This window comes from Aedes albopictus, chromosome 1 (genome assembly GCF_035046485.1).
Source record: "Aedes albopictus strain Foshan chromosome 1, AalbF5, whole genome shotgun sequence".
Classification (NCBI taxonomy): domain Eukaryota; kingdom Metazoa; phylum Arthropoda; class Insecta; order Diptera; family Culicidae; genus Aedes; species Aedes albopictus.
This window is the reverse complement of record NC_085136.1, coordinates 187,247,234-187,272,493: the sequence shown is the minus strand read 5'-3', so window position 1 is coordinate 187,272,493 and position 25,260 is coordinate 187,247,234. Positions and strand designations below refer to the sequence as shown.

The 25,260-nt window shown below is 39.5% G+C and overlaps 1 protein-coding gene across 7 annotated transcripts in view; it reads right to left on the bottom strand.

Moving 5' to 3' along the window:
• Positions 1 to 177: 177 nt before the first annotated feature.
• The window catches only part of LOC109423119 (ATP-binding cassette sub-family D member 1), a 94,817-nt gene continuing 69,734 nt past the window's right edge, over positions 178 to 25,260 (bottom strand). For all 7 annotated transcript variants that reach the window (XM_029852156.2, XM_029852159.2, XM_062846009.1 and 4 more), the window contains 5 exons: positions 12,403 to 12,814; positions 8,410 to 9,275; positions 8,261 to 8,350; positions 813 to 938; positions 178 to 753 (listed from right to left, as the gene is read on the bottom strand). In XM_029852156.2, the coding sequence (XP_029708016.1) occupies positions 585 to 753; positions 813 to 938; positions 8,261 to 8,350; positions 8,410 to 9,275; positions 12,403 to 12,814 (1,663 nt within the window). In that variant the 3' untranslated portion in view covers positions 178 to 584. The remainder of the gene's footprint in view (positions 754 to 812; positions 939 to 8,260; positions 8,351 to 8,409; positions 9,276 to 12,402; positions 12,815 to 25,260) is intronic.

Below are 25,260 nucleotides of genomic sequence, written 5' to 3'. Positions count from 1 at the left end.
TATCATCCACGACAGCATAGAACTTGCTTTAGCCCTCGAGTAGTCGCGTCTTCGCCCATTCTCAGCGACACGACACGATTCTTCTTCTTTATGGCGTAGCTTTCCAACCGAGACACAGGGACTTCAGAGTTGCCCGGGCTATGATGGATGTGAAGGATCAATAAAATGCAAACATGATTTGTAAGGTTAATTAGCCTTTATTTTTGGGATATAAACCTATGCTTCAAATTCCTTCTAAAGACCTATGTACAGAAAAATTACTAACGAGTTTAAAAAAGCCTTAACTTTTCGATCACAGAAATGTTGTGATCACTGATTAAAACGGCATAGCATGAACTGACAAGAGAGTTGTGTTTCAAAGTACTTGAAATTGACAATTAAAACGATTTTAAATTCGATAACCATTAAAGTTGAATCTTATGCTCACAACATTGCGTACTATAAGTACCTATAAATTCCCTTACGCTTTGTGGCAAAACGTAGAACCCCACCCTCAACAAATTTACTACAACTGTCACAGATAGTTAAATTTCGATAATCTCGATAAAATGTGATGAACTATTAGGGAGTGCGCAGGAGAGCAATCACGCAGATACAGCCGACGGTGTCATCTCCGGTGCGTCCGTGAATGGTTTATGGTTTTGAAACAAGCTCTGCTTTGTGATAGGAACCTTCTGCTGCGCATCCTTGGCAAGGGGCTCGAAAACCCATCCCCCCTGGCCATCGAACTCCAGGATGTGGGTGTGGAATTTCCTGTAAAGAAAATAACATGATTTGATTGTGTGCACGGATCGCTTGTAGCTAAAACTCACCATAGAGTTGGTCGATGTGTGATGGTAAGGAGAGTGATTCCCATAGACTTTGCGGTTTCATAGATGGAGCTTTCGACGTCAATCGATACTGCACTAGTGCACTCATCCAGTAAGGCATAATGTGGCCTGCAATATGTAAAAAGATTGGTTGATAAAGGTTTATTGAATGATTATAAGAAAGCGTGAGATCTGAACAAGGTCTGACATATCTACAGTGTATCAAACAATTGTCCGTACAGCAATTTTTTGGTCAAAATAATTTTTCATTCAAATGTTTATAACTTTTTTATACGTCAATCAAAAACGCTGAAATTTTGACCAATCATAAACCATATATTGCAGCTCCATTGGTAAAATTTTGAGCGAGATCGAATAAGTTTTCTGAAAGTTATAGAACTTTTAGTAAAACTTATAGGATTTTTGAACACATTTTTAAAACATTATATCTCAATATGTAGTCGATGAAACTTTTTCAATCTTTTTTGTGTTACAGCTTATACCTAAGGCTTTCATATGCAGCTTTGTTTGAGGTTTTATATTCACTACAAAAAAATTGAAAAATCTGTATATATTCAGAGTATTATTTGGAAATTTTTCATATTTTGATCAATAAAAGTGCCAAGTGTTTTCAACTTTTTTAAACTCTCTTTATGTAATATTTTTATACAGGACCTACTAAACAACATATGAAGAGTAGGTCCTATGCATTTTTCATTCAGTTAATGAACTTTTATTGATAGAAAACGTTTGGCAGATTTTATGTTCAAAATATGGTATTTTTTTTAAATACCGTCAACTACATAAGCAAATTTTTCATATTTTTTGTAGTGAATATAAAACCTCAAACGAAGCTGCATATGAAAGCCTTAGGTATAAGCTGTAACACAAAAAATATTGAAAAGGTTTCATCGACTACATATTGAGATATAATGTTTTGAAAATGTGTTCAAAAATCTTATAAGTTTTAGTAAAGGTTCTATAACTTTCAGAAAACTTATTCGATCTCGCTCAAAACTTTACCAATGGAGCAGGAATATATGATTTGTGATTGGTCAAAATTTCAGCGTTCTTGATAGACATATAAAAAAGTAATACATATTTGAATGAAAAATTCTTTTGACCAAAAAGCTGCTGTACGGACAATTGTTTGATACACTGTATATGACGAATAAACAGCCACTAAGATACTGTTATGGGTTTTTCACCATGCTGGACCGAAAATTGAGCTGTAAAATCATGCTTTCACTTTCCCCACTTTTTCTTTTTGGCTTTGATTAATATGTTTCAAAGCAAAATTTCTAATAATACTAAGCCTACGTGAGTGCGGTAATGCTAGGAAATGATTCAACCCCTGCCAACAAATCTCTAAACCATAGGTTCCCAAACTTTTCGGATATGCGACCCCCTTGGCCATTAGGCGGTCATCTCGCGACCCACCAGAGGAAATTTTCGAAAAAAATGTGTATATTTTGCTACAATTCAACTATATTGACGACGACTGTTTTGAAGACTTTCGAATAGTTTTTGGCGTTTGGTCAAGACCCCGAAAAGACTGAAACACCAAAAACTATTCGAAAATACAATTCAACTTTATAATTGTTTTCTATTTGTGCATTACTTAAATATGTTCAACAAAGAAGCTGGATGTTCTTTTGTTATGTGTGTGTTTTGATTTATAATTCAGTGTATTAACGTTTATCACTGTTAAGAGAGATTCAACAACTACATTCGATAATATATGCCTGAGATTATCACCAACAAGGTTGGGTAATAGTTTTGCAAAGTGGCTTGCAGAGCAACTTCAGGTACAATTTATGTGTAACTATGATTACTCCATATTTCCGTGAATTCCGATTTGACTTTGTACGAAACTTGAGAAATTCTTAAAAAAAGATTTACTGAATAGTAAACCATCTCCTATTTGAATAAATAGCCATTGTTATAGATTTTCATTTAACCTCTGGAATGCCCGAGGGAGACGCACGATCTTAAAAGATTATTTGAGATTTCCACGATTTCAAGAAAAAACCTAAGGTAGATGAAACAAAGTGTGTCAAATACAGAAAATTAGTGAGAACTATCTGCCTTTCAATGAAATTGACGTTGATTTTTTAATAACATTTAAAATTTGTTTACAATTTACGGTAAATTGTTCATTCTGACCTAGCTCACTGCCAAAACAATTAGAAGTGCAGATTAGGTATGCAGGCATACGAATGTTCGAGATTGGTCCTTTTACAAACGTGAATTCATGTCGTTAACAATCGGAAACATAGACTGAAATTGCAAATCCTAATTTTCTCCCGCGACCCCCAGGGTGAAGTCCTGCGACCCCCCAGGGGGGTCGCGACCCACAGTTTGGGAAACTATGCTCTAAACATTTTCCACCGTTTGTCACCTAACACGAATGAGTTAGTGGAAAGCTATCAAACCATCTTAATCGACGGCCGATGAAAAATGGATCAGATCTTTACCGTGCAGCAAATCCTCAATAAATGCCGTGAATACCAGGTCCCAACGCGTATCATGCACTGACGTGCCAGACTGATGACAAGCAACGATAGACGGTTCATTCGAATCTCGCCGGGGACTGGGATAAGGTGACGAACTCTCATGCTTACTCTTCAATATTGCTCAGTGTGGAGCGGATCTGGTGTGATGATTAGAACACTTGTCTATCATGCCGAGGACCTGGAATCGAATCCCACTCCCGACAAACTCACAACAATGTGGGTTCTTCCTTCGGAAGGGAAGTAAAACGTGGGTCCCGAGATAAACTAGCCTAAAAATCTCGTTAATACAGATAAAAAATGTTGCTCAGTCTAGAAGAGCATGGGTACGATTGTCATGAAATCTGACCAATTTGTATGCTTTGCTAACGACATGAACATTATCACCAAAATATTTGAAACGGTGGTGCATTAAAAACAAAGTACATCCCGAGCAGAGGAGAGTATCAAATTAATCTACGGAATTACACAACTTGTTTTTATATCTCGTTTTGTTATTATTTTCTTATCATTACCTTTCCATAACATATTTTGTTTGACAATCTTATTTTGTTATGATCAAGCTATTGGTATATATCCGGTAAATAACATTCCAATAATATGTTTTATTGCAGGCTAAGCTTAGTTATTATTGTACTATTGAGAGTGTACAAATATTTTATCAACAACAGCAAATTTTGATATTCACATCATTCGAGAATTCCGTTGCTTAGAACATTGCGTGATGAGGAGCGTGTGTGTATTCTCTCATCAGTACCTCTTTCTCTTCTTTCTGGCATTACATTTCAGCTGATACAGAGCCAACTTCTCAGCTTGGGAGTTTTATTAATACTTGGGCAATTATGACCAGATTTTCTGTCCCTCATATTGAGTGACAAATAAAGGGTACTTCAAGCACTCGATCTAACCTCACTTTTTATGTTCGACCTCCTGGTTGAAGAGCGGAGTGCTGCTGATGCGAGTAACAAGGGTGCAAAGCCGGTTGCGAAGCGTGCAAGGGGCAGGGAAACCAAGCCCCAGCAGGCCAACCCTAGGAAGAACGTAGGCCAACCGGGCCAAGCGAAGGGGAGCCCTTGGATTACGGTAGGAAAAAAGAAGAAGATGAGAACTACGAAACCAGACCGTAAACGAGCGAGAATTGACACCCTGGTCTTCAAAACCGAGGCAGACACATACGCCGAGGTGCTGAATGCCATGCTAGGCGAGGATCGTCTCTCACCGTTGGGCTCGAATGTAAAAAGCATCCGGCGCATCAGGACGGGATGCTAGTGCTTTCTACAAAGTACTAGTCCAAGAGGTACTTGGCGAAAAGGTGCAGGTTATAGCCCTAACGGTGGAGGCAACTCTCCCATGTTAAAACCTGGACGAGATTGTCGACGCAGAGGAGCTCGCAGCTACATTCAAACCGCAGTGTGAGATAGATGAACCAAGTGCATCGATCCGCCTGCGAAAGGGTCCGACTGGTACGCAGATTGCCACGTTCAAACTCTCCGTAGGGGAGGCAAACAAGGCGATTGCAGTCGGAAAGATCAAGAAAGCTTGATCAGTGTGCCCGCTCAGCATATACGAGCCGCCGGTGACATGCTTCAAGTGTTTTGAGCAAGGGCATAAGTCCTAGGCGTGCAAAGGCTCCGACCGGAGTAAGCTCTACAGGAAGTGCTGAGCAGAAGGCCATAACGCCAGGGAGTGCAACTCGGCACCAAAATGCCTGATTGTGTGAACAATGGCCACACGACGAGCGGGCCTAAATGTCCAGGCACGCGAGGAGGTCGAAGTTCCAAACGATAATGCAGGTTACACAACTAAACCTGAACCACTGTGAAGCCGCACAACAGTTGCTGTGGCAGTCAGTCTCGGAGTCAAGTACATACATCGTCCTAATATCGGACCCATACCGCATCCCACCCGATAACGAAAACTGGTTAGCGGATAAGGCCAAGCTAGTGGCGATCTATACAACCGGTCGTTTTCCAGTCCAGGAAATGATTTCCACAGCACACGAGGGCTTCGCAATAGCGAAGATCAACGAGGTGTACTACCGCAGTTGTTATACCCCTCCCAGGTGAAGGATAGACCAGTTCTCGTCTATGCTGGAATCGTTAATAAGCGCAATAATGGGATTGAGTCCCGTGGTCATCGGTGGAGACGTCAACGTCTGGGTGATTGAGTGGGGTAGCTGCTTGACTAACGCGAGAGGCTGGGCCTTACTCGAAGCTATGGCTAGATTGAACGTGGATGTCGCGAACGTAGGTGACAAAAACAACTAGAGTAGGAATGGTTCAGAGTCCATCATTGACCTCCTGGAGCGCGGGTCTTAACTCTAGCTCAGACTGGAGGGTCGACGATGGATACACGCATAGTGACAATCTGGCGATTCGATACAGTGTGGAACACGGAGGAAGACGACCACAGCCGAAGGTCATCGACCGTCATCGGGGATGGCTGACCTCACAATTCGATAAGCCGGCATTTGTGGAGCGATTGCTTATGGACGGTAACACCGACGATCTATCCAGCGATGATCTAGTCGGAACCCTAAGTCGTGCATGTGACGCCGCTATGCCAAGGCGATCCCTACCCAGAAATGGACGTAAAAATCGCAGAACTCCGCGCATCTTGCCCAAGAGCTAGAAGGAGGATGCAAAGGGCTCGGACCGATGAGGATAGAATTGAACGAAGTGAGGCCTACAGGGCGGCTGAACTGGCACTGAATGAAGAGATTAAGGCACGTAAGTGGGCGTGCTTCGAAAACCTCTGCCAGGCAGCCAACACGACCCCATGAGGTGATGCCTACAGAGTAGTCATGGCCAAAATGAAGGGCGCGTCATCACCCCCAGAACGCTCCCCGTAATGCGGCAGAAGATCGTGGAAACGCTGTTCCCGCGCCACAATACAAGACCATGGACCTCGTCCTCTATGGCCGAACCGGCCATAGCGAGGTCGCCCCGTTGACGATCGACAAGTTCATTGTAATAGCGAAGTCGCTTAAGTTGAACAAGGCTCCAGGTCCGGAAGGTATCCCGACATAAGCCATCGAAACGGCCATCGAGGCTACCCCTGACACGTTCAGAACGGCTATGGAGATGTGCCTAGACAAAGGCGAACTTCCGGAGAAGTGGAAAAGGCAAAGATTGGTTCTGCTTCCCAAGCCCGGGAAGCCACTAGGTGACCCGTCGGCATACAGACCAATCTGCCTACTGGACACCGCCGGAAAACTGTTGGAACGTATCATTCTGGCGAGGCTGATGGTCTATACCCATAAACCCGATGACTCTGGCTTCTCGGATACTCGGCTACCGGAGGGGTCGATCGACAGTGAACGCTATTAGGGCTGTAACCAAATCGGCCGAGATAGCGCTCCGAAAGAAGCGAACAGGAATTCGCTATATCGCGGTCGTCACGCTGGACATTAAGAATACGTTCGTCAGCGTCAGCTGGACCACCATCGAGTGCGCCATACACCGCCTAGGAGTCCTGGTTAGGCTGTGCCGGATACTGGAGAGCTACTTCCAGAATAAGATGCTGATCTATGACACCGAGGAAGGCGAGAGGAGCTACAGCATCACTGCGGGGATTCCTGAGGGGTCCATCCTGGGCCCGGTACTATGGAACGTGGCGTATGATGGCGTGTTGAGGCTCAAATTTCCACCGGGCGTGAAGCTGGTCGGCTTCGCCGATGATATTACCCATGTGGTATACGGCGAGTCGATAGAGGAAGTGGAACTGACATAGAGAACTGACAATGTGGAGAACTGGATGAGGTCGAGACATTTGGCACTCGCGCACCACAAAACGGAGGTGATGGTGGTGGTAAAAAACCGCAAGTCTGTACAACAGGCATTGGTCACCACAGGCGGATGCACGATCAATTCTAAGCGCTCACTGAACCAATTGGAGGTCATGATTGACAATAAGGTGAAAATGGGATGCCACGTAGAATATGCCTGCAAGTATGGCGATAATGGTATTGTCAAAGATAATGTCAAATAGCTCGGTGATAGTCTCCAGTAAGCGTAAGCTGCTTGCGGCAGTAGCGGTCTCCATACTACGGTATGGCATCGCTGCATGGTCGAAGGCGCTAGTGGTTAATCGAAGCGTGAAGTGACTTGAGAGTACCCACAGGCCAATGTGAGCCGCGAGACGAATCACCAGAACCTCGTCTATGCTGAAGTGGCAGAGGGGATGGGATTCCTCCAGCAAGGGAAGATGGACACGCAGGTTCATGCCGAGCATGTCCAAGTAGACGAGCAAGCCCCATGGCGAGGTGAATTTTAACTTGACTCAATTTCTGTCAGGCCATGGGTGCTTTAGGTGGTATCTGCACAGTGCACATATTCAGACACGCAGGTTCCCCCGCATGTCCGGAGTGTGCAGACTGCGATGAGACCGCGGAGCAGTCTCATGTCCACGTTTCGTGGAGCAAAGGTAAAGTATGCAGGAGGTATGCGGTAGAGATATCACGCCTAACAACATTGTTGAAAGGATGTGTACGGGGGCAGGCAAGTGGGATTCCGTTACTTCCATGGTCCACAGATAAAATGGCGAGCCGAACAAAAGCTAGTTGAGTTGGCCCCCTTCCCCAACCAGGAGCTTGAGTTCAACGGGTAGTCTAAGTATTAGCCAGGACCCGAACCTCCAGGGGAGAGTGAACAACTTAAGGCGGTAGCTGGTGTAACGCTTACTATTAGAGTGTACTCATATACAGTTTCCCCTTGTCGAAGTTATGGTAAGGAAGAGAGAGAATGAGTTTTTAGTGGGTCGATCCCCACATCACCCGAGGAACAACCCCTTGGGTATCTGATCAACAGATTTTCTCATTCTATAAAAAAAAGTCCTAACTCAATTAATTTACATATTCATTGATAACTATATAATCACGGTTTCATACCGCCAATCACATTCACGCTTGGATTTGCTTTTAATTTTAATAATACTTACTTGTGATAGAACAGCCTAGCCATGGCCATTCGTTGTTTTTCGCCTCCAGAGAGAGTATCCTTCCAATCTCTGATTTCATCGAAGCTATCCCTAAAATAAACATGCGTTTCAGTTAGAGTGACTTTTTAATCTACCCGTCTTTAATTTACCTGTCAATGATGTGCTCAAGTGATACCAATCTCATGATTTCTCTGAGCTGACATTCGGTGATGTTCTTGCTCAACATTTCCTTCCGCGTATCAGGATAGATTATCTGATCTCGCAAACTACCGCACGACATGTACGGCCGTTGTGGAATATAGAACATACAGGGCTTGCCCTGAGATAGCTTAGGAATACGCAGGGTGCCTCCGTAGATGGGCCATAATCCGCTCAGGATGCGGAACAAGCTGGACTTGCCACAGCCATTTGGTCCCGTAATTAGTAAATGCATTCCTGGTGCAATGGTCAAGGTCAAACTGGACACCACAATGTCACAATTCGGCGTCACTACAGGCACGTTTTCCAACGAAATTGACATGTCATCCTCATTATCGCTACACACAATCGTTCCTTTGGCAACTGGTTGTCCATTCTTAAATTCTAATATACCTCCATCGTTGCGATCCACGGCAACTACCGTCTTCTGGTATATCCCTTGGGAAACTTCATCAAACACCTCAAACATTCCAGCGACACGACTCGTGTAGCCAGCCAGGGCTACGATTTCTTTGTACGATGACATTAAGCGCTCAACTGCATCAGCGCCGCTGAGCAATAAGTTCCTAGCTGTAGTAAAGTACTGCGTTCGTTCGCTGACTCCGAATTCTGAATCGCCCTTATTTTTGCGGGTTTTACCGCCTGGAAGACTGTTGACAGTTAAAATTGGCAGCGAAACCATCACCATGCCGGTACCGGACCAGACGTATTTCATGAAGAATTGCTCCAGCATGATGAACCACAGCTTTTGCGTGAAGATGTTGTTCATCTGATTGACCAGCCTCGAGTACGCATCCTGCAGTTGAGCATGCTCCACCTGAAAAAATGAGGAGAGTATCGATAAATAGTATTATTAAATTCATAAATTGAATGTAATAAGGCAAGAACAGCACGAATGTTTTTCATCAATATTACTCTTCATTTGATTTGATTTGGCCACACGTGCTCGTTATGAGTCATCACTTCAAATACACTTTTTTTCGAATCTCGTATCTCCAACAATATGCATCGGATTTAAACAGAATATATAGATATAATTTAATCGTTTTAAATTAAAAGTGATTTAGTAAATTAAGTTCTAAAGAGAATGGGTTACAGTTGTTGTTTAAAGGCAAATTTTTATTTGACATTTCTGCATGCATTACTAGAGAAGGCTTGATGACCGTGCGGTTAGCAGTATCAGTCCTTAAGCGATTCGTATGACTTTAAAATATTTTGCATTAGTCGTTAATTTTAATGTTTCTTTTCAATTTACCCTTTGATTGCTCAAAAAAATATATATGTCCATGCTTAATGGCTTGCATATAAAAAAGCCCAAAATCGAATATTTTGTTGCAACTTTACATATAGTGCATCGAAAATGGTGATTAGCAAAAAAGCTCTAAATTATTAACTGTGGAAGTGTTCATAGAACTCTAAACTGAGAAGCAAGCTTTGTCCCAGTAGGGACGTTACGCTAAAAAGAAGAAGAACATAACAGTTTCCTGTAAAGCATCATAGAAACATGCGAAAAGATTACTGAAGATTGTAATCTTGCCAAATAAATTAAAAATAGACAGTGAAGCCACATTTAATGTCCCTTAACCGCCTAAAACCCCATTAGATACCACTGAATCTCTCCTAAAATCTTTATGAAACACTTTCAAATATCCCTGAAAATCCGTTTGAAACAATCATGGAAGCCTCTGAAGCTCCCTGAGACCAACTGAAACGCCCCAGAAACCCTTTGGAATACCCCTGAGATCCCTTGAAACCCGTGTCTTACACCCCTGGAAACATCTTGAAATCGCCTGTATCCTCATAAAAACATTTTATTCAAATTGCCGGGATAACAGTATTTTTCCAATATTTTGCCAAAATTTGCATAGCCGAGTAATCAGCATATAGCTATACCGAGATCTGAGCAATTTGAACAGTTCATTTTGGAGATTCGGAAAGCGTTTTGCTGAGCTAACAATAAACATCACTTTTTAGAGGAGCATCAGTTAATAGTTTTACAAAACCCCTTGAAACGCTCCTGAGACCCCTTTAAATCCCAGAAATCTCCATATAACGTCCCTGAAAACCTCCTGAACCCCAAAAAAAAATGCCCAGAAAATCTTCTGGAAACCTTTGAAAATCCTTGAGCTTCCCTAAATGCCTTTGAAACCCGCTTAAACTTCCTGAGACCCCCTGAAACATCTCAGAAATATCTTGAAAACCCCACAACAATATCCTGAAAGCACCCCTGGAACCCCCTGATAAATCCTGAAATGCTCCTGGAACCCCCTAGAAACCTTATGGCATCTCTTAAAACTCCCTGAAACCCTTACATCGCTTGAAACATCTGAGGCCCCTGAAACCTTCTGGAATGCCCAGAAAATGTCCAGTAATCCCTTGAAAGCCCCTGAGACCGCCTGACACTATCTGAGATACCTGAAACGCCGCTGAAGATCTTTAAGATTCTTCGAAATGCCCTTAAAACCGCCTATAAAATTACTGAGACCCCTAAAACATCCCGGAAATATCTTCAAATTACCCTGAAACCCCCCAAAAATATTCTTGGAAGCCCCTTAAACGCTCTAAAACACACCCAAAAACTCTCCAGAAACCCAATGAAACATCAAAAAACGCTCCAAATCCCTGGAAACCTAATGAAATCCCCTGAAATTCCTTGTAAACCCCTACAGCCTTCGAAACTCCCGAGGGCTTTAACACGCTACAGAAACGCCCAATTTAAGTCTAATGAAACCCCCCAATGATGGATGAACCTTAAAAAAAAAAACAATTCATGGTTAATTTTCCTTTTAGAAAAAGTGGCGGAAATTTTAATGTTAGGCGTACCAGTATAGTTATATTAAAATTTACCGCAGAAAAGAGTTGAACACCCGACATGTAATGACTTGCTGGTTTCAGGGTGTATTGAGTAGTGGTTTGGTAGAGTTTTATTAGTTATCTGAATTTTGTATAATATTTTGTATGGAAAACTTATTTATTCGAGTTTTTGGAGCATTTTGGAAGTGACTTTGGGCCAGGCAAATGCACAAGAACCATACAAATATTAATTTAAACGTCTGCGAGCATACACATAAATTTATGCACAACGTTTTGGAAACTATTCTATATATTATGCAGAACTATGTTATGCCACAAAAGTTCAGCCTATTGGACGCAGTGGCTTAATTTCCCCAACAGGGGAGGAAAAAAATGCAGAACTATAACTGGTTGCATCTCTGTTTGTTTCTATTCTATAAAGAATATTACTATTTTCCATTCATAATGCTAATTAGAACTAAGTGTGTTGAATCGTTGATTGTTGACCATAAATATGATCAAATTTCACGTTTGTTTGTCTATGATGGTATATTAAACTGAATAAACCCTCAAAAGTTGCGCGTAAGAATCCATTTATTCAATATTTTTTTATTGCGAGCGATTTTTTTTATTGAAGTATTTTGTATGAATTTCAATGTTAGGACCAATATCACCCTAGAAGGGGTGAAATTAGGCTAATTCAAATTAAATAATATCACCGTTTAAATATATTTGAAAGAACTCATGTCCAAACCAATAAATAATTACATAAAAATTAACGGTATACAAAATTTGAAATTAATTTAGAGCTAACATATGTACCTATTGTTGTAACGACTTATGCGTCAGCTTATTGGACGCAGTGGCTTAATTTCCCTAACAGGGGAGGGAAAAAAACGACTTATACAAGGAAGCACTATGCAATTTTGGACCAATGACACCTCTACTGACGGTATGTGACATATGAAACACTCAGATCCATTGAAGAATGTCACTGGAAATCCCTATGCAACCACTTCCTCGCCAACAAGAACTTACTCGTGCATTCATCGTCAGGCATTCTAGCTCAATGCACTTCTTAAAAAAAGTTGGTTTAACACGAATTAGTATTCACGGCATCGCACCAGGAACGGATCTGCGCGGATACTTACCTTGTGACCCCCGTAGAAGGCGATCTCCTCAGCGTTCGTGATTATCTTGGAATGCACATGACGCAGGTATCCGTTACGATTAGCCTCCTCCGACACGAGCTGACCGAATTTGGGTGACACTATACGCAGAATGTGCGCCGTCGTTCCAATCACGATCGTTGCCAACGCCGGTCCCATCACAATGTTGGCTTTCATTTTTCGCGACGAGCGTGCCATAGCAATTCCAATCAACATCAGATCGAAGCATGGTTTCGTCAGGTGGCTGTACAGGTGAGCGACCGAGCTCGAGAAGGTCGAAATGTCGTCGGTTAACCGATGATCTGCGTTCTCGATCCGGCCGTCCAGATTCGATACTTTGTAGTAAGTCTGGTTCTTGAAGTACATATCGTAAGCATGATTCACTAAACGGGTTCTGGAAAAGACAATGAAGGAAAGGTGTAAATAATTCATATGCAGATAAGTACTGTAGTAAAGGATGTATGAGGTGCTAATTACACCGAATATATGCAAGGCTATGTGAACCAACAACAACAGCGATCATGAGATGTATGCAAAAATAATGATCACTGCTGTTAGGAGCTATAATATTGACCTGTCACATTTAAAATAATTCATACAATCGCCTCCTCATAAAATGTAACCGTTTTCTAACACAGCATGGGCTTCTAGAAGAATCATGTGCATCAACCGTTCGCCACTGCTCACGATCACTTTGACTGCTTCGGGTAACTGCACGCGAACCAAACATTCTTGACCTACATCTCTATCGGTATGATCCTTCGCTGCTAAATAAATCCAGCCTTTACTTGGCTAAAACCGCATTCTCGATGTTGCGAAACTCCTAATGGCATTGAGCAGACTCTGTTCTAAGATTCGCCAGAACCGATCGTGGAGAGTAATCCTATAATTCTCACGGTTTCGACTGTCCAAGGCCAAGACTATGTTTGCACAGCGACGAAAGAAGCTAAGTCAATGTACCTTCTAAGTAACTTGAACTGCGCCTAGTGAGCATCGGCAGTAAGCAATGGTGTGTGGGTACTACCAGTTTCCACAATGACAAACCACTTCCAAAGTGCACCCGTTCAAAACGACCGCGGTAGAATCTCCGTTGGATAATGTGAAACCAGTTTACTGATTGAATTATTGAAGTACTCAATTACAGCACATGCTCTTCTAATGGCTCTCTCGGTATGGTTATGGGTCGAGCTTTTCGCTAAGTAAACGATCAGCACAAGGTCTTGAAGTATAAGGTGGCTCATACCCGGTACACTGTTGGTGGGCTGTGCTTTGCAAGACGGCCAATTATCTAACCGGAATGATCGGCTCCGTACCTTGAAGGCACGTTTATTCTTAGATAATGCCATCGATCAAACACTGCCTTTGGAAAGCGATGGAAATTTCGATCAATTGATTTAGTTCTGATCCATACTTTTAGGTCAGTTTAAAAGCATGAATTAAATCGAGTATATTGCAGATTAGGGAAATAAAATGCTACGAGCCGATAGGCGGTAAATGTACAGCCATTCCGGAAGAACATGCTGAGCGCATTAATGTTTGAATGGATATCCAATCAAAATGCGTTTTGGCTCGAAAATTATCTTAACTTTCCGTCGTACAGTTTACGAATGCAATGACGAAGGAAGTGCTTTTAGAAAACCAATCTGTTCGGTATAAAAGGACCCGCATGTTCACAATGTGCAGCATCAAGTAATCTCTTATGAACTAAGCGTTTCAGCAAAATTTTGCATATTTAGTTGCTAAAAGGTTGCTGTAGTTGGTATTGCTACTTTAGACTTTCCAATATGTTTTCTTTGACTTTATGTGATATTTAATATTCTTGAATAATTGGAATCTGCGTTGACTTATATGGGGATTTTTTTTATTATCGTACGGGTTTGGGCCGAAGGGTCTCAGATTTTCATGAAACTTTTTCCACATGCAGGGCTCATGGATATATGAACAAAAAAAAAATTGAGAAAAATTCAGGGTTGCCTATTTTTCCGGAAAACTCAGGTGGAAATTTTTTGTTTTCCCCTGACACTACTTACTTTGAAAAATCATAACTCAAGAACGAAGCATCGTAGAAACAAAGTTTTTTTTTTGTGAAAATGAAAGCAAATTTTCTCAGGAAACCAAAAAAAAATATAAACTGGAAAAAGTTTTCCACAAAATTTTCCACTGTTCAGAAAATTAGTAAAGAAAAACCGGAAAAACTATGCCCGAACTCGTGGAAAATTTTCAAAAAAATATGTTTGGGAAGGTTTTTATATAAGCTTTAATCGCTGAAATTTTTGGAATGCACTTTTTTTTCGTTTTTGAGTTATGGCCAATTTTGTTGAAAAATGTCCAAATGTGCTATATAAGCCCATTCTTTGAAAAATCATAACTCAAGAACGAAGCATCGTAGCAACAAAGTTTTTTTTAATGAAAATGAAAGCAAATTTTCTCGGGAATCCAAAAAAATATGAACTGGAAAAAGTTTTCCACAAAATTTTCCACCGTTGAGAAAATTAATAAAGAAAAGCCGGAAAAACTATGCCCGAACTTGCGGAAAATTTTCAAAAAAATATTTTTGAGAAGGTAATTTTAAAAGCTTTGATCGCTGAAATTTTTGGAATGCACTTTATTTTCGTTCCTGAGTTATGGCCAATTTAGTGAAAAATGACCATATAATATAGGCTTACATGGTAATTTTTCACAGCGCCAACTAGCAGCAAAAATCAAAATCTTATGATTTATACATAAATTTGGACAAGTTTGTCCATACAAACTTCAAGCTCGTTAAGTGCCCCTTAGACTCAATCGATTTCGCTCACATTTTAAACAAAGTTTTTGAGAGACCAAAACAACTGGTTCAGAAGGTAAGGCTTGGGGCATTTTTGTATTTTTTTTTTTCAAATAAGTATGGGCCATCTTAATCATCAAGTAAATGTTAGACCCCGAGTACACGGAGTCAAATATTTGACATAAAATTAACTAATACAAGGATTTATTGCTTCTGACAATTCTCTTATCTGATGAAGTCGCATTTGGAAGGCTTGGAGAGTCAAAGGACATCGGTAATTTCAAAGCCTGGAACGTAGGTTACTGACGGATTCGGATCTACGTAACCAATGTAACAAATTCATAATGGACCTAGAATTAGGTCATATGCACATATTGCATGCGGAATCAGAAGCACATCAATGTTCATTGTTACCTACCCCATCACCCCGTATTTAAGGAGTAAAACACCATAACGAAGGTATGGTAAAGTGAGGGTAAGATGCCATTTTCCTAACTTTAATCGTTCTAAATGATAAATAGTCTCATTTGTTAGGCAAGGTAACAGCAACTAAACAAAAATTATTTGATACTTAAGCAGAAATACTCGCGAAACTATTGCATTTTCATTGTTTTTTTTAGCGATTTTTAAAACTGGTTCGTAGAATGGAAGTGGTGCAAAAAGGCCATCTCCCATGGAGTAAGAGGCCACTTTATGAAAACATTCAAAAATTACGTCCACTCCGAAAAATAGAGGAAAATGATTTCCAGACCCCTTTTCCCTCTCTGTTATGCTTTTTCGTATACTCAATATACATGGAGTATCGCACTTTTACCAACCCCCCCCCCCCCCCCACTCTGAACAATGATTATCATATTTGAATGACTCTAGTCATGGATAACGTAACCAAACAATCATGCGCCCACACATGTGCCTCAATCTCCTTGGAAACACTGGTCTGGTTATTACATCATTAGAAACCCTTAATTGCAAGTAAAACCGGAAGTTGCCAATTTTAATTGGGAAATCCTAAGTTTTTCCGTGGGTTTCACTGCCAGGCTCAAGAGGCATGAGTTGGGCTATTTTACCCCATCTTGTTTTTTTTACTTTGTTCTCCTACGTGTGGTGTTTAACGCGTCATGTAAAACGTCAACATGGACGTCGCTTCGCTCAACGATACGTTGTTGGCTGGACTGATCATTCAACGGTCCATAATCCTGCGAAATCGAACAAGACAAAGAAAAAAGACATCATCGTCATAGCAGACGCCGAGAAGATGTTCCATCAAATCGGGATTAGTGAGGAAAACGCGCCGCTCCAAAGTATCCTATGGCACACGGATCTCATGCACTGGGAGGATTTCAACATACGAACTAACTAAGGTCACATACGGTACAAAGCCAGCTCTTTTCCATGCTACTAGGACACTGAAATAGCTTGCCTTGGAACTTGCTACCCAAGCTACCCAGCAGCGCAGACTGCAACAGAAGATGTCTACAATGGATGATCTTTTAGATGGAGCAGAAGTAGCATGGGAACTACGAACCGAATTGAATGACTAACTCAAAAGGGCTCAGGAAGTGGGCTTCCAATTGTCGTTTGGTATTTCAGGGTATACCAGAAGAAGATTTGATCATTGTGAGATTCGAAGGAGTTCAACATGATCCCGAACCAGCTGTGAAAACTTTGGGACTAGTGCGGCACCCGACTGCGGATATTTTGAAACTCCCATTCAAGACTCCCGAATTAGACTCAAAAAATATACAATCGAAGCGAAAGATTTTGTCGATCATTGCGACACTTTTCGATCCGCATGGGCTGATCGGGCTGGTTATTGAGCCAGACATCGGGAACAGTTATTGAGCCCACCTTGGCTCCGAAATGTTTGCGAATCCTAGCTAACACAATCAGTCGATTTGATAAAGGAGGATGTAGAGAAGGAACGACGCCAAACAGCTGGAATGTGCACAAGTCTTCAAATGTCGTTGATTTGATGAGACGAAAGGCATGCTGGTTGCGGTTGATGAACATTTTGCGGAAAATCTAACCTAGCAAACGGTGATACGGCGCACTTCAAATGAACAGACGATTATTTGATGCGTACAACAGGATGTGTTCAAGAATGAATGGAAGGAACAGTGGTTTTTTGGTTTTATCACGGAAAAAAATTGTCGTGAAATAAACGAAACCGCAAATATGGCGAAACGAAAAATAAATGTTTTTTTTTTTTATTCAAAATCGTTCAACTGCATAATTTCTGAACCATAGATAACATTTTTTAACAGTGCTAATGGAATGAGCTATGTTACACTGATTTTCTATTAATTTGGAATGTTTTGGAACATGTGTGATAAAAACGAAATGGAAATCGTGATAAAATTAAAAAAAAAGCGTGAATCTGAACGAGTAGTGATTAAAACGACTAGTGCCAAACCAAAACGCGTACTTTCAGGAGGCAATACGGTAGTGAGAGGCTCGCCATTACGATGGTTTATTCCAATCATTGTGCAGGATAATCAAATTCGAGTTGGTGGGCGATTGGGACTCTTATCCGAAAACGAAGACACCAAATATCCAATCGTAAGACAAGCAAGACATTCGTTTACCAGAAACTTTTAAAATATTACCACCATAAACTACTCCACGCAGGACCACAACTATTGTTGGGCATCGTAAGGTTATATTATTGGCCATTGGGCGTCCGTAGCGTAGTAAGAGAAGTAGTACATCAATGTAACCGTTATTTTAGAGTCAAATCTAAAACCCTGCAGCAATTCATGGGAGAACTTCTGAATGCTCGTGTAACGATTTTACGACCATTCTCCAATATTTTGAACTAGTATATGTACGACCGGCGGCACCCAGCGGAACCGCTCTGAAAGCATACGTGGCAGTATTTGTGTGTATGTATGCCAAAGACGTTCATCTGGAGTTGGTAACGGATTTATCTACGGATCGTTTTCTTCAAGCGTTACGTAGATTCATTGGAAGGCGTTGTGAGTGTACCGACATCCATTTAGAAAATGGGACCAACGTATGACGAATTATATGTAAATATTGATTCCACTTTCGATAGAATTAAGTACATATTTTTAATTGTGTTGATCGAATTGACAGTTGACCAGTGTGATAAAAATTCAAATTCTCAAAACTCATGGTTGAGTTGTTTCACGCGCGATTCTAACTCGCCAAACTCACCGTCGAGAAAATCATGCATGAGTTGACTCGTTAATTCACTCATTTCTTGCTTTATTTATTGGTGCTCTTAATATTTATATTGAAGTTTTTAGGATTGTATGATAGAACAAAAGCAAATCTAGCGTAAGGACTGTTCAATTTATAAAACGGACAACTTGCTTGTGCGATATCTTTTTTATTTTTCAAAAAAATCATCAGTTTTGCATACTTAACATGCACATTTTCTTGAAGTTTTTAATGTATTGGAATCTTATACTATTCTACTAAATGGAGAGCTCAATAGTTGGTCAGTAATAATGCACCAAGCAGCCTCCAGCTTGATATTGTAAGTTGCCTTGTTTTCATAGAAATTATTAAAAAATATTTATTTAAGTCCTGTACTGCAATAGCGCAACGGATTCGGCTAAAAATTTGTCCAGAGTAGTAGAATATTGCTTTCTGGATGATACGGAAGAAAAATTTACTTTTAATTGCATTCTTCATCAAAAATTTAGCCCATGAAGGTGGTCATAGTAAAAAATTGCATACTTTTTGCTCCATTGATAAAGAGTTTAGACTCTAGCGAATCTTAAGATTATTTATTTTCAACACAGTTGGTCCTATGTTATTGTACACCTCATTTAATAATAATCGGATGTAAAGTTTTTATTTCCAACTTCATTGTTATGAAAAATTTGCATTGTTATTTGGAATAACCTTTATCGATACTGTTCTGATTCCTGTGCCTGTAATGGCGCACAGTAACCAAACCAATGCTATTAAGAAGCAGTTTTCTGCATTTAAAACCACATTATTCCTACTTTCGACTGGAAGCATAAAAAAATGTTTATTCAATATTTTCATATCCTTTTTTCTTTGCAATTGAATTTTATTCAAAAAAACCGAAACTCACTTGAGACTTTAATATCTCAGCAACAAATTTTCCAATTGAGTTTAAATTTCGCCAGAATGTTTATTACTCATGCTGCTGCAGCATGGCACATAGAGGGATTAGGGGCATAATGGACACCCTAAGCAAATGGGTACGTTAGACCTGTATAACGAAGAAAAACTTAACATATTATCAGTTGGTATACAACTCTAGCTTGTTTCCTACGTCTTTCAGTCATTTACAGCAGGTAGAATGTCTTTATTGTGAAGAAATAACGAATTTGAAATCGTGTATTTTTTAGGGCTGGCAGGAAAGGTACGGGGCGAAATGGACACCCATCGGGGCATAATGGACACCCCTGCATATTTTACGCTAATTGTTTGATTACATCGAATAGTTAAGAAATCTGCCTACGGAGATCAATGCTACAGATATAATACTCTATCTTAGACGAGTTTACATTACATCGAAGTTAATTAAATGAACTTTAAGCTAAAATAATCGGATTGTTTTATTTTTAAAACTCTCTAAAACGCCTAACAGTATGCAATGCGCGTACATCCATTCGTAATTGGCAGTGTTCATTTCGCCCTGAATGGACTACAACATTAAAATTGCTATTTTAAGTAAATTCTGATCAAAAATAAAATACTTCATCCATTGCTAAATCTCTGTATACATGTAGATACGGTAACAACTCACTTGTTTTTATGGTGGACACACTCCAACACTCGTAATACCTTATTTGATGCTGCTTCGAAATTATAAGAATTTCACCATATGAAAGACATGTTTCAATTTCAATGATATTTTGGTTATTTTGGAGCAATATATATGGTACTTTTGAAAAATAGAACCATGACTTGTTCCTTTACACTTATGCATTAAAAGTGTTACATAAAAGTCAACGGTTTCGGCAAAAACAGGGGTGTCCATTTCGCCCCGGGTGTCCATTATGCCCCTAATCCCCCTACTTTTCTGATATTAAAAACGATATACCGTATGTAAACAGTAATTATATATATATATTATATATATATTTTCAATTTCCAGCAATCGAAAAATTGACCTCATTTAACACCTGACCGATTTTCCATAAAATAAAACTATTTCTATTCGATTCAAAAATAGTTACCATAATGAGAGATGATGTACTGAACAACGAAGCAAGGGTGGTTAAATTTGAACCACGCGGCTTCATTTTATAGCCTTGTAAATTTGTCCGTTTTATAAATTGAACAGTCCTTATAACAGCATTTAATGACATTTAATGAGCTCCGAAAGCTCATTAGAAGTGATATTCGTGAAGCAGCCGATAATACCAATACAAGAATTAACGAAATGTCAGCAGAAATCAAACATTCAGTATCAAAGCTAGAATCAGAAATGGAATGCATCAAAACATCACAGCAGTACATATCTGATGAATTTGATGCTATGAAAGAAATTATTTCTCATCAGAAGGACGAAATTTGTACTCTGAAAAAAGATGTGTCACAGATCAAGTCCGATTGTGTCACTACGCACCAACGTATCGAAGAGCTTAACTATGAGATGAATACTCTGAAACAGGCAAGTTTCGAAGGACATCTCCTTATCTCGAATGTAATTAAAGTTGCGCAAGAGGATCTGCGAGTGCTTTTGAAAAATATGTTTGCTTTAGTGAACATCGATTATGATGCTGAGGGTGTTCTTAGCGTGGGACGGTTATCATCGTCGAATCAGAATGGAATTCAACCGATTTTGGTTCGTTTTGCAAGTGCCTTGACGAAGGAAAGGTTGATGAAAGCATCTCGCCAGCGGCCCATTTTTTGTGACGAAATTGGCCTGGGAGTGAAACAACGTATTTTTTTCAATCATCGCCTAACACCAGCAAATCAACGACTTTTGGCAGCCGCTCGGAAACACAAGAGGGAGCATAACTACAAGTTTGTGTGGTTTATGAATGGAGAGGTGTTTTTGCGTAAGGATGAGGATTCAAGAGCTATAAAAATCAATAATGTTCAAGATTTGTGTAGGTTGATTCAAAACTCAACAATTTGATTTACCTCTTTACATTCAACTAATAATCATCATAGTGGATCATTGTCCAAATATAATAAATGAATTAAGAATTGATTATACTACCGAAGTTAATGAATTATCTAGCAATCACTTCAATATTCTCCATGTAAATACTCGCAGTTGTAGAAATAAAAGGCGCAGTATCATAACGTCCGAGGCCATAATGTCCCAGGACTTTATGGCGCATTTTTTCGGGGCATAACGTCCGAACATCCAGATACGCCACGAAGTCCAAGGAAAGAAGGCACATAGGATATTATGACGCACCCAATCTTTTGGACGTTATTTCGCAAAAAAACGCGACTCAATGACCGGGATAGTATGGCCTCGGACGTTGTGATCCGGCCCCGAAATAAAATTGATGAACTCACACAAATGATTAGTGAATTAAAGAAAATTATCCATGTGATAGTATTTTCCGAAACATGGTTGTACGAAAATGAAATTTGTAATATTACCAACTACAACTCATATCACAGCTGCAGGAAAGATCGAGGCGGTGGAGTGTCTATATTTGTCTTGGGAAATCTGAAAAGTCAACTGACTTTGAATCATCATGACAATGTGAACAACTTTCTTATAGTTGATTTGATAGATCTCGGTGTTAAGGTAATGGGTGTTTATAATCCTGGAAGGGAAGTCAATGAATTTCTCGATAAGTTTGAACGCTTGATTGACAATTATGAAAACCTGTACATATGTGGCGATTTCAACATAAATCTATTGGATGGGTCAAATGACCTTGTGCAAAACTACCGTTACAGAGTTGAGAGCTTAGGTTTTGTCATACTAAATAGTTTAGACCCAAAATATGCAACACGCATTTCTAATACTATATCTACAACCATTGATCATTTTATTACAAACCAATTAAACTCAAAAATGCAGTTAGTAACAAAAGATACAGAAAACCACCTTTCGGATCACAAAACTCTTATACTATCTATTGAAAAACAAGTTCAAAAACCTGAGGAACTTAAAACTATTTATGTTATACACTATGATAGATTTCTTAATGAAACACTGCAGCGCCAAATTTGTGATTGTCAAAGTTTCGAGCATCTCACTCAAAAGCTTTCTCAAATTGTTAGTGAAAATAAAGAAGAAATTGTATATAAAAAAAGTTTCAAAATACGAAAACCATACATTAACACAGCGCTAATGCGGCAAGTTGAGATGAAAAATAGATTATACAAAAGTTATAAAAATGCTCCATGTAACTCTGCTTTGAAAAGTGAACTTTACCTGAAATATGTAACAGAGCGAAACAAACTGAGAAACAAAACTAAAACCGCAAAAGAAAACTATTACAAGCAACAAATAGAAAGTCATAAAAACAACGCCAAAGCAACATGGGATCTCCTAAGACAATTAATTTTTGAACGGAAAACAGCAGTGCAACCGGCACAAAAACTATCATTACGACAAGACGGAGTGTTGCTGAATGATGATACACTGATTGCCAATCGTTTTAATGAACACTTCATCAATATTGGGCGCCTCACATTACCTCAACAAGCAATCCTTGGCGATTTTAGATCATTCATGACACGAGTAACTGAAAATGATTTTCGTTTCTATCGTATCGAAGAAGATGTAATTAAGGAAATTATCGATAATCTGAATTCAAGTGCAGCATGTGGCCTAGACAAAGTTTCAGTAAAATTCTTGCAAAAATGTAAAAGCTATTTAGTTTCGAAAATGGTTGAACTGATTAATAACATGATAGATACATCTTCGTTTGATGACGTTTTGAAACAGTCCAAAGTAATATGTACCGTTATTCAAATCAGGTGACAAGTTGAATGCAACAAATTTTCGTCCTATATCTATATTGCCTGCTTTGTCAAAAATATCGGAGAAAGTTATCCACCAACAGCTAACTAATTATCTGTTCCAACATCAACTTATTCACAGCAACCAATTTGGATTTATACCGAAATCAAGTACAGAATCTGCAACTTTAGAACTAGTTAATTTTCTTGTCAAAGGCTTGGATGATGGACAATTTGTTGCGTGTATTTTTATAGACTTGCAGAAAGCATTTGATTGCATTCCTCATGATATTTTGATTGAGAAAATAAGGTATTACGGTTTCAGCAATCAAGCGACTGAGCTTTTAAGATCGTATATCTCTAATCGCCAACAAGTCTGCTGTGTAAATGATACGTTAAGTAATCCTATGCTAATTTGCACTGGTGTTCCTCAGGGGTCTATATTGGGGCCAATGCTGTTTAACATTTTTATAAATGACTTGTTACAGTTGCCTCTGAAAGGAATATTGCAATGCTATGCTGATGATGCAGCCAGCAAATATCGTGCTAGTAGCTTATCTGAATTAAAAGAGATGATGCAACATGATTTGAATTTGTTGCATGAATGGTTTAACTGTAATAGGATGTCAATCAACGTAAACAAATCGAATTTCATGTTATTCACACTGTCCAACGAAGTACCCGAAATAACATTATCGATAGACGATAAACCTTTGCAGCAAGTTTATGAAACAAATTACCTCGGTTTAGTATTAGACTCTAAATTAAAATGGCAGTCACATATCCAAAAAATAAAAAGTAAAATTATCCCTTTTATTTTTTCAATAAAAAAAGTACGTAAATGTATTGGCTTACAAAGCGCTTGGCATCTATATTATTCATACATTCTTCCTCATCTTACGTATCTTATTTGTCTTTGGGGTTCTGCTGCAAGCAACCATCTAAATATATTGAAAGTACTTCAAAATAGAGTTATTAAAATTATAAAATGCTTGCCTGTTTTATTTCCCTCAAACGAACTGTACACACCGAGTATTTTACCATTGAATTATCTACATAAATATAGCATTATATATACTATTTACAAAATCAAAAATGGATTCATCAAACATAACTTTGAATTAGTACCAGCAACAGAAGTACACTCGCATTTCACTAGACAAAGAGAAAGAATTTACACTAGTATGCCTCGAACTGAACTAGCAGCAAGAAACATCTTTTATTCCGGTGTAATACACTTCAGTTTGCTTCCGCAATTCCTCAAACAAGAAACAAACATTGTACATTTTAAAAGAAATCTAAAAAAATATGTATTTGAGAATGGAGTTTAGTTTTAAGTGATTTAGCTTAAGTTTAGGTAATATAGCGATACTTGAACAGGAGTGGCTTCCCTAGTTTTGTAGCTGACCACAGTTTGTATTAACTTTTCAGCTATGTATTCAATAAAGGAAAAAAAAAATTGATTTGGATTCGTTTTACAAGCGAACGAGATTTCGGCGCTTGACTCTTGAGAGCGAGATTTTGCAAAAAAATCTCGCGCGTAAGAAAACTTTGCTCTCGCAGGAGCGGTTCATGAGTGTGCTTGAGTGTGAGTTTATCAACACTGCAGTTGACTAAAAGAAATTGTCTGAAAATGACTGAAAAAAGATGTATCATGGATTAAATGTAGTTTATGTGGTAGTTTTTTGGGTAGTTTAAGGACATACCTGTTAGAATCCCAATATAGCCGCCACAATAACAGCCGACTTTGACCCCTACTCACGATTTTGAGCGCACAAATTTCTTCGTAAACAAAACCAGCGCAGCTGATCTTCTTATTTTAAGCTTAGTAGTTTACTAGTGAGCAAGAACGGAATGATGAAATACACTGTTGTTTGAAGCTTGCTTCTTAAGATTTGTGCATCTGAAGTTCTGCATTTTGAGGCGGGAATACAAGACGTTTGTTTTTAAATAAAGTGTTATGATTGTAAAAATTGTCTAATGGACTATAAATAAATTGTGAAAGTGATACTAAGTGTTTGAGTTAGACAACCCTACGGAAATTCCCACCCAAGTGCCAAGGAAAACCCGCCAAGATTGCCCAAAGTTATTCCGTGTCGGCATCAATCAAACCATCCAAGAAGTCGCACGTCCACCAACTAGTCCACATCGGAAGGCCGGGTCAGGACAGTCCCTAAACAACCCAC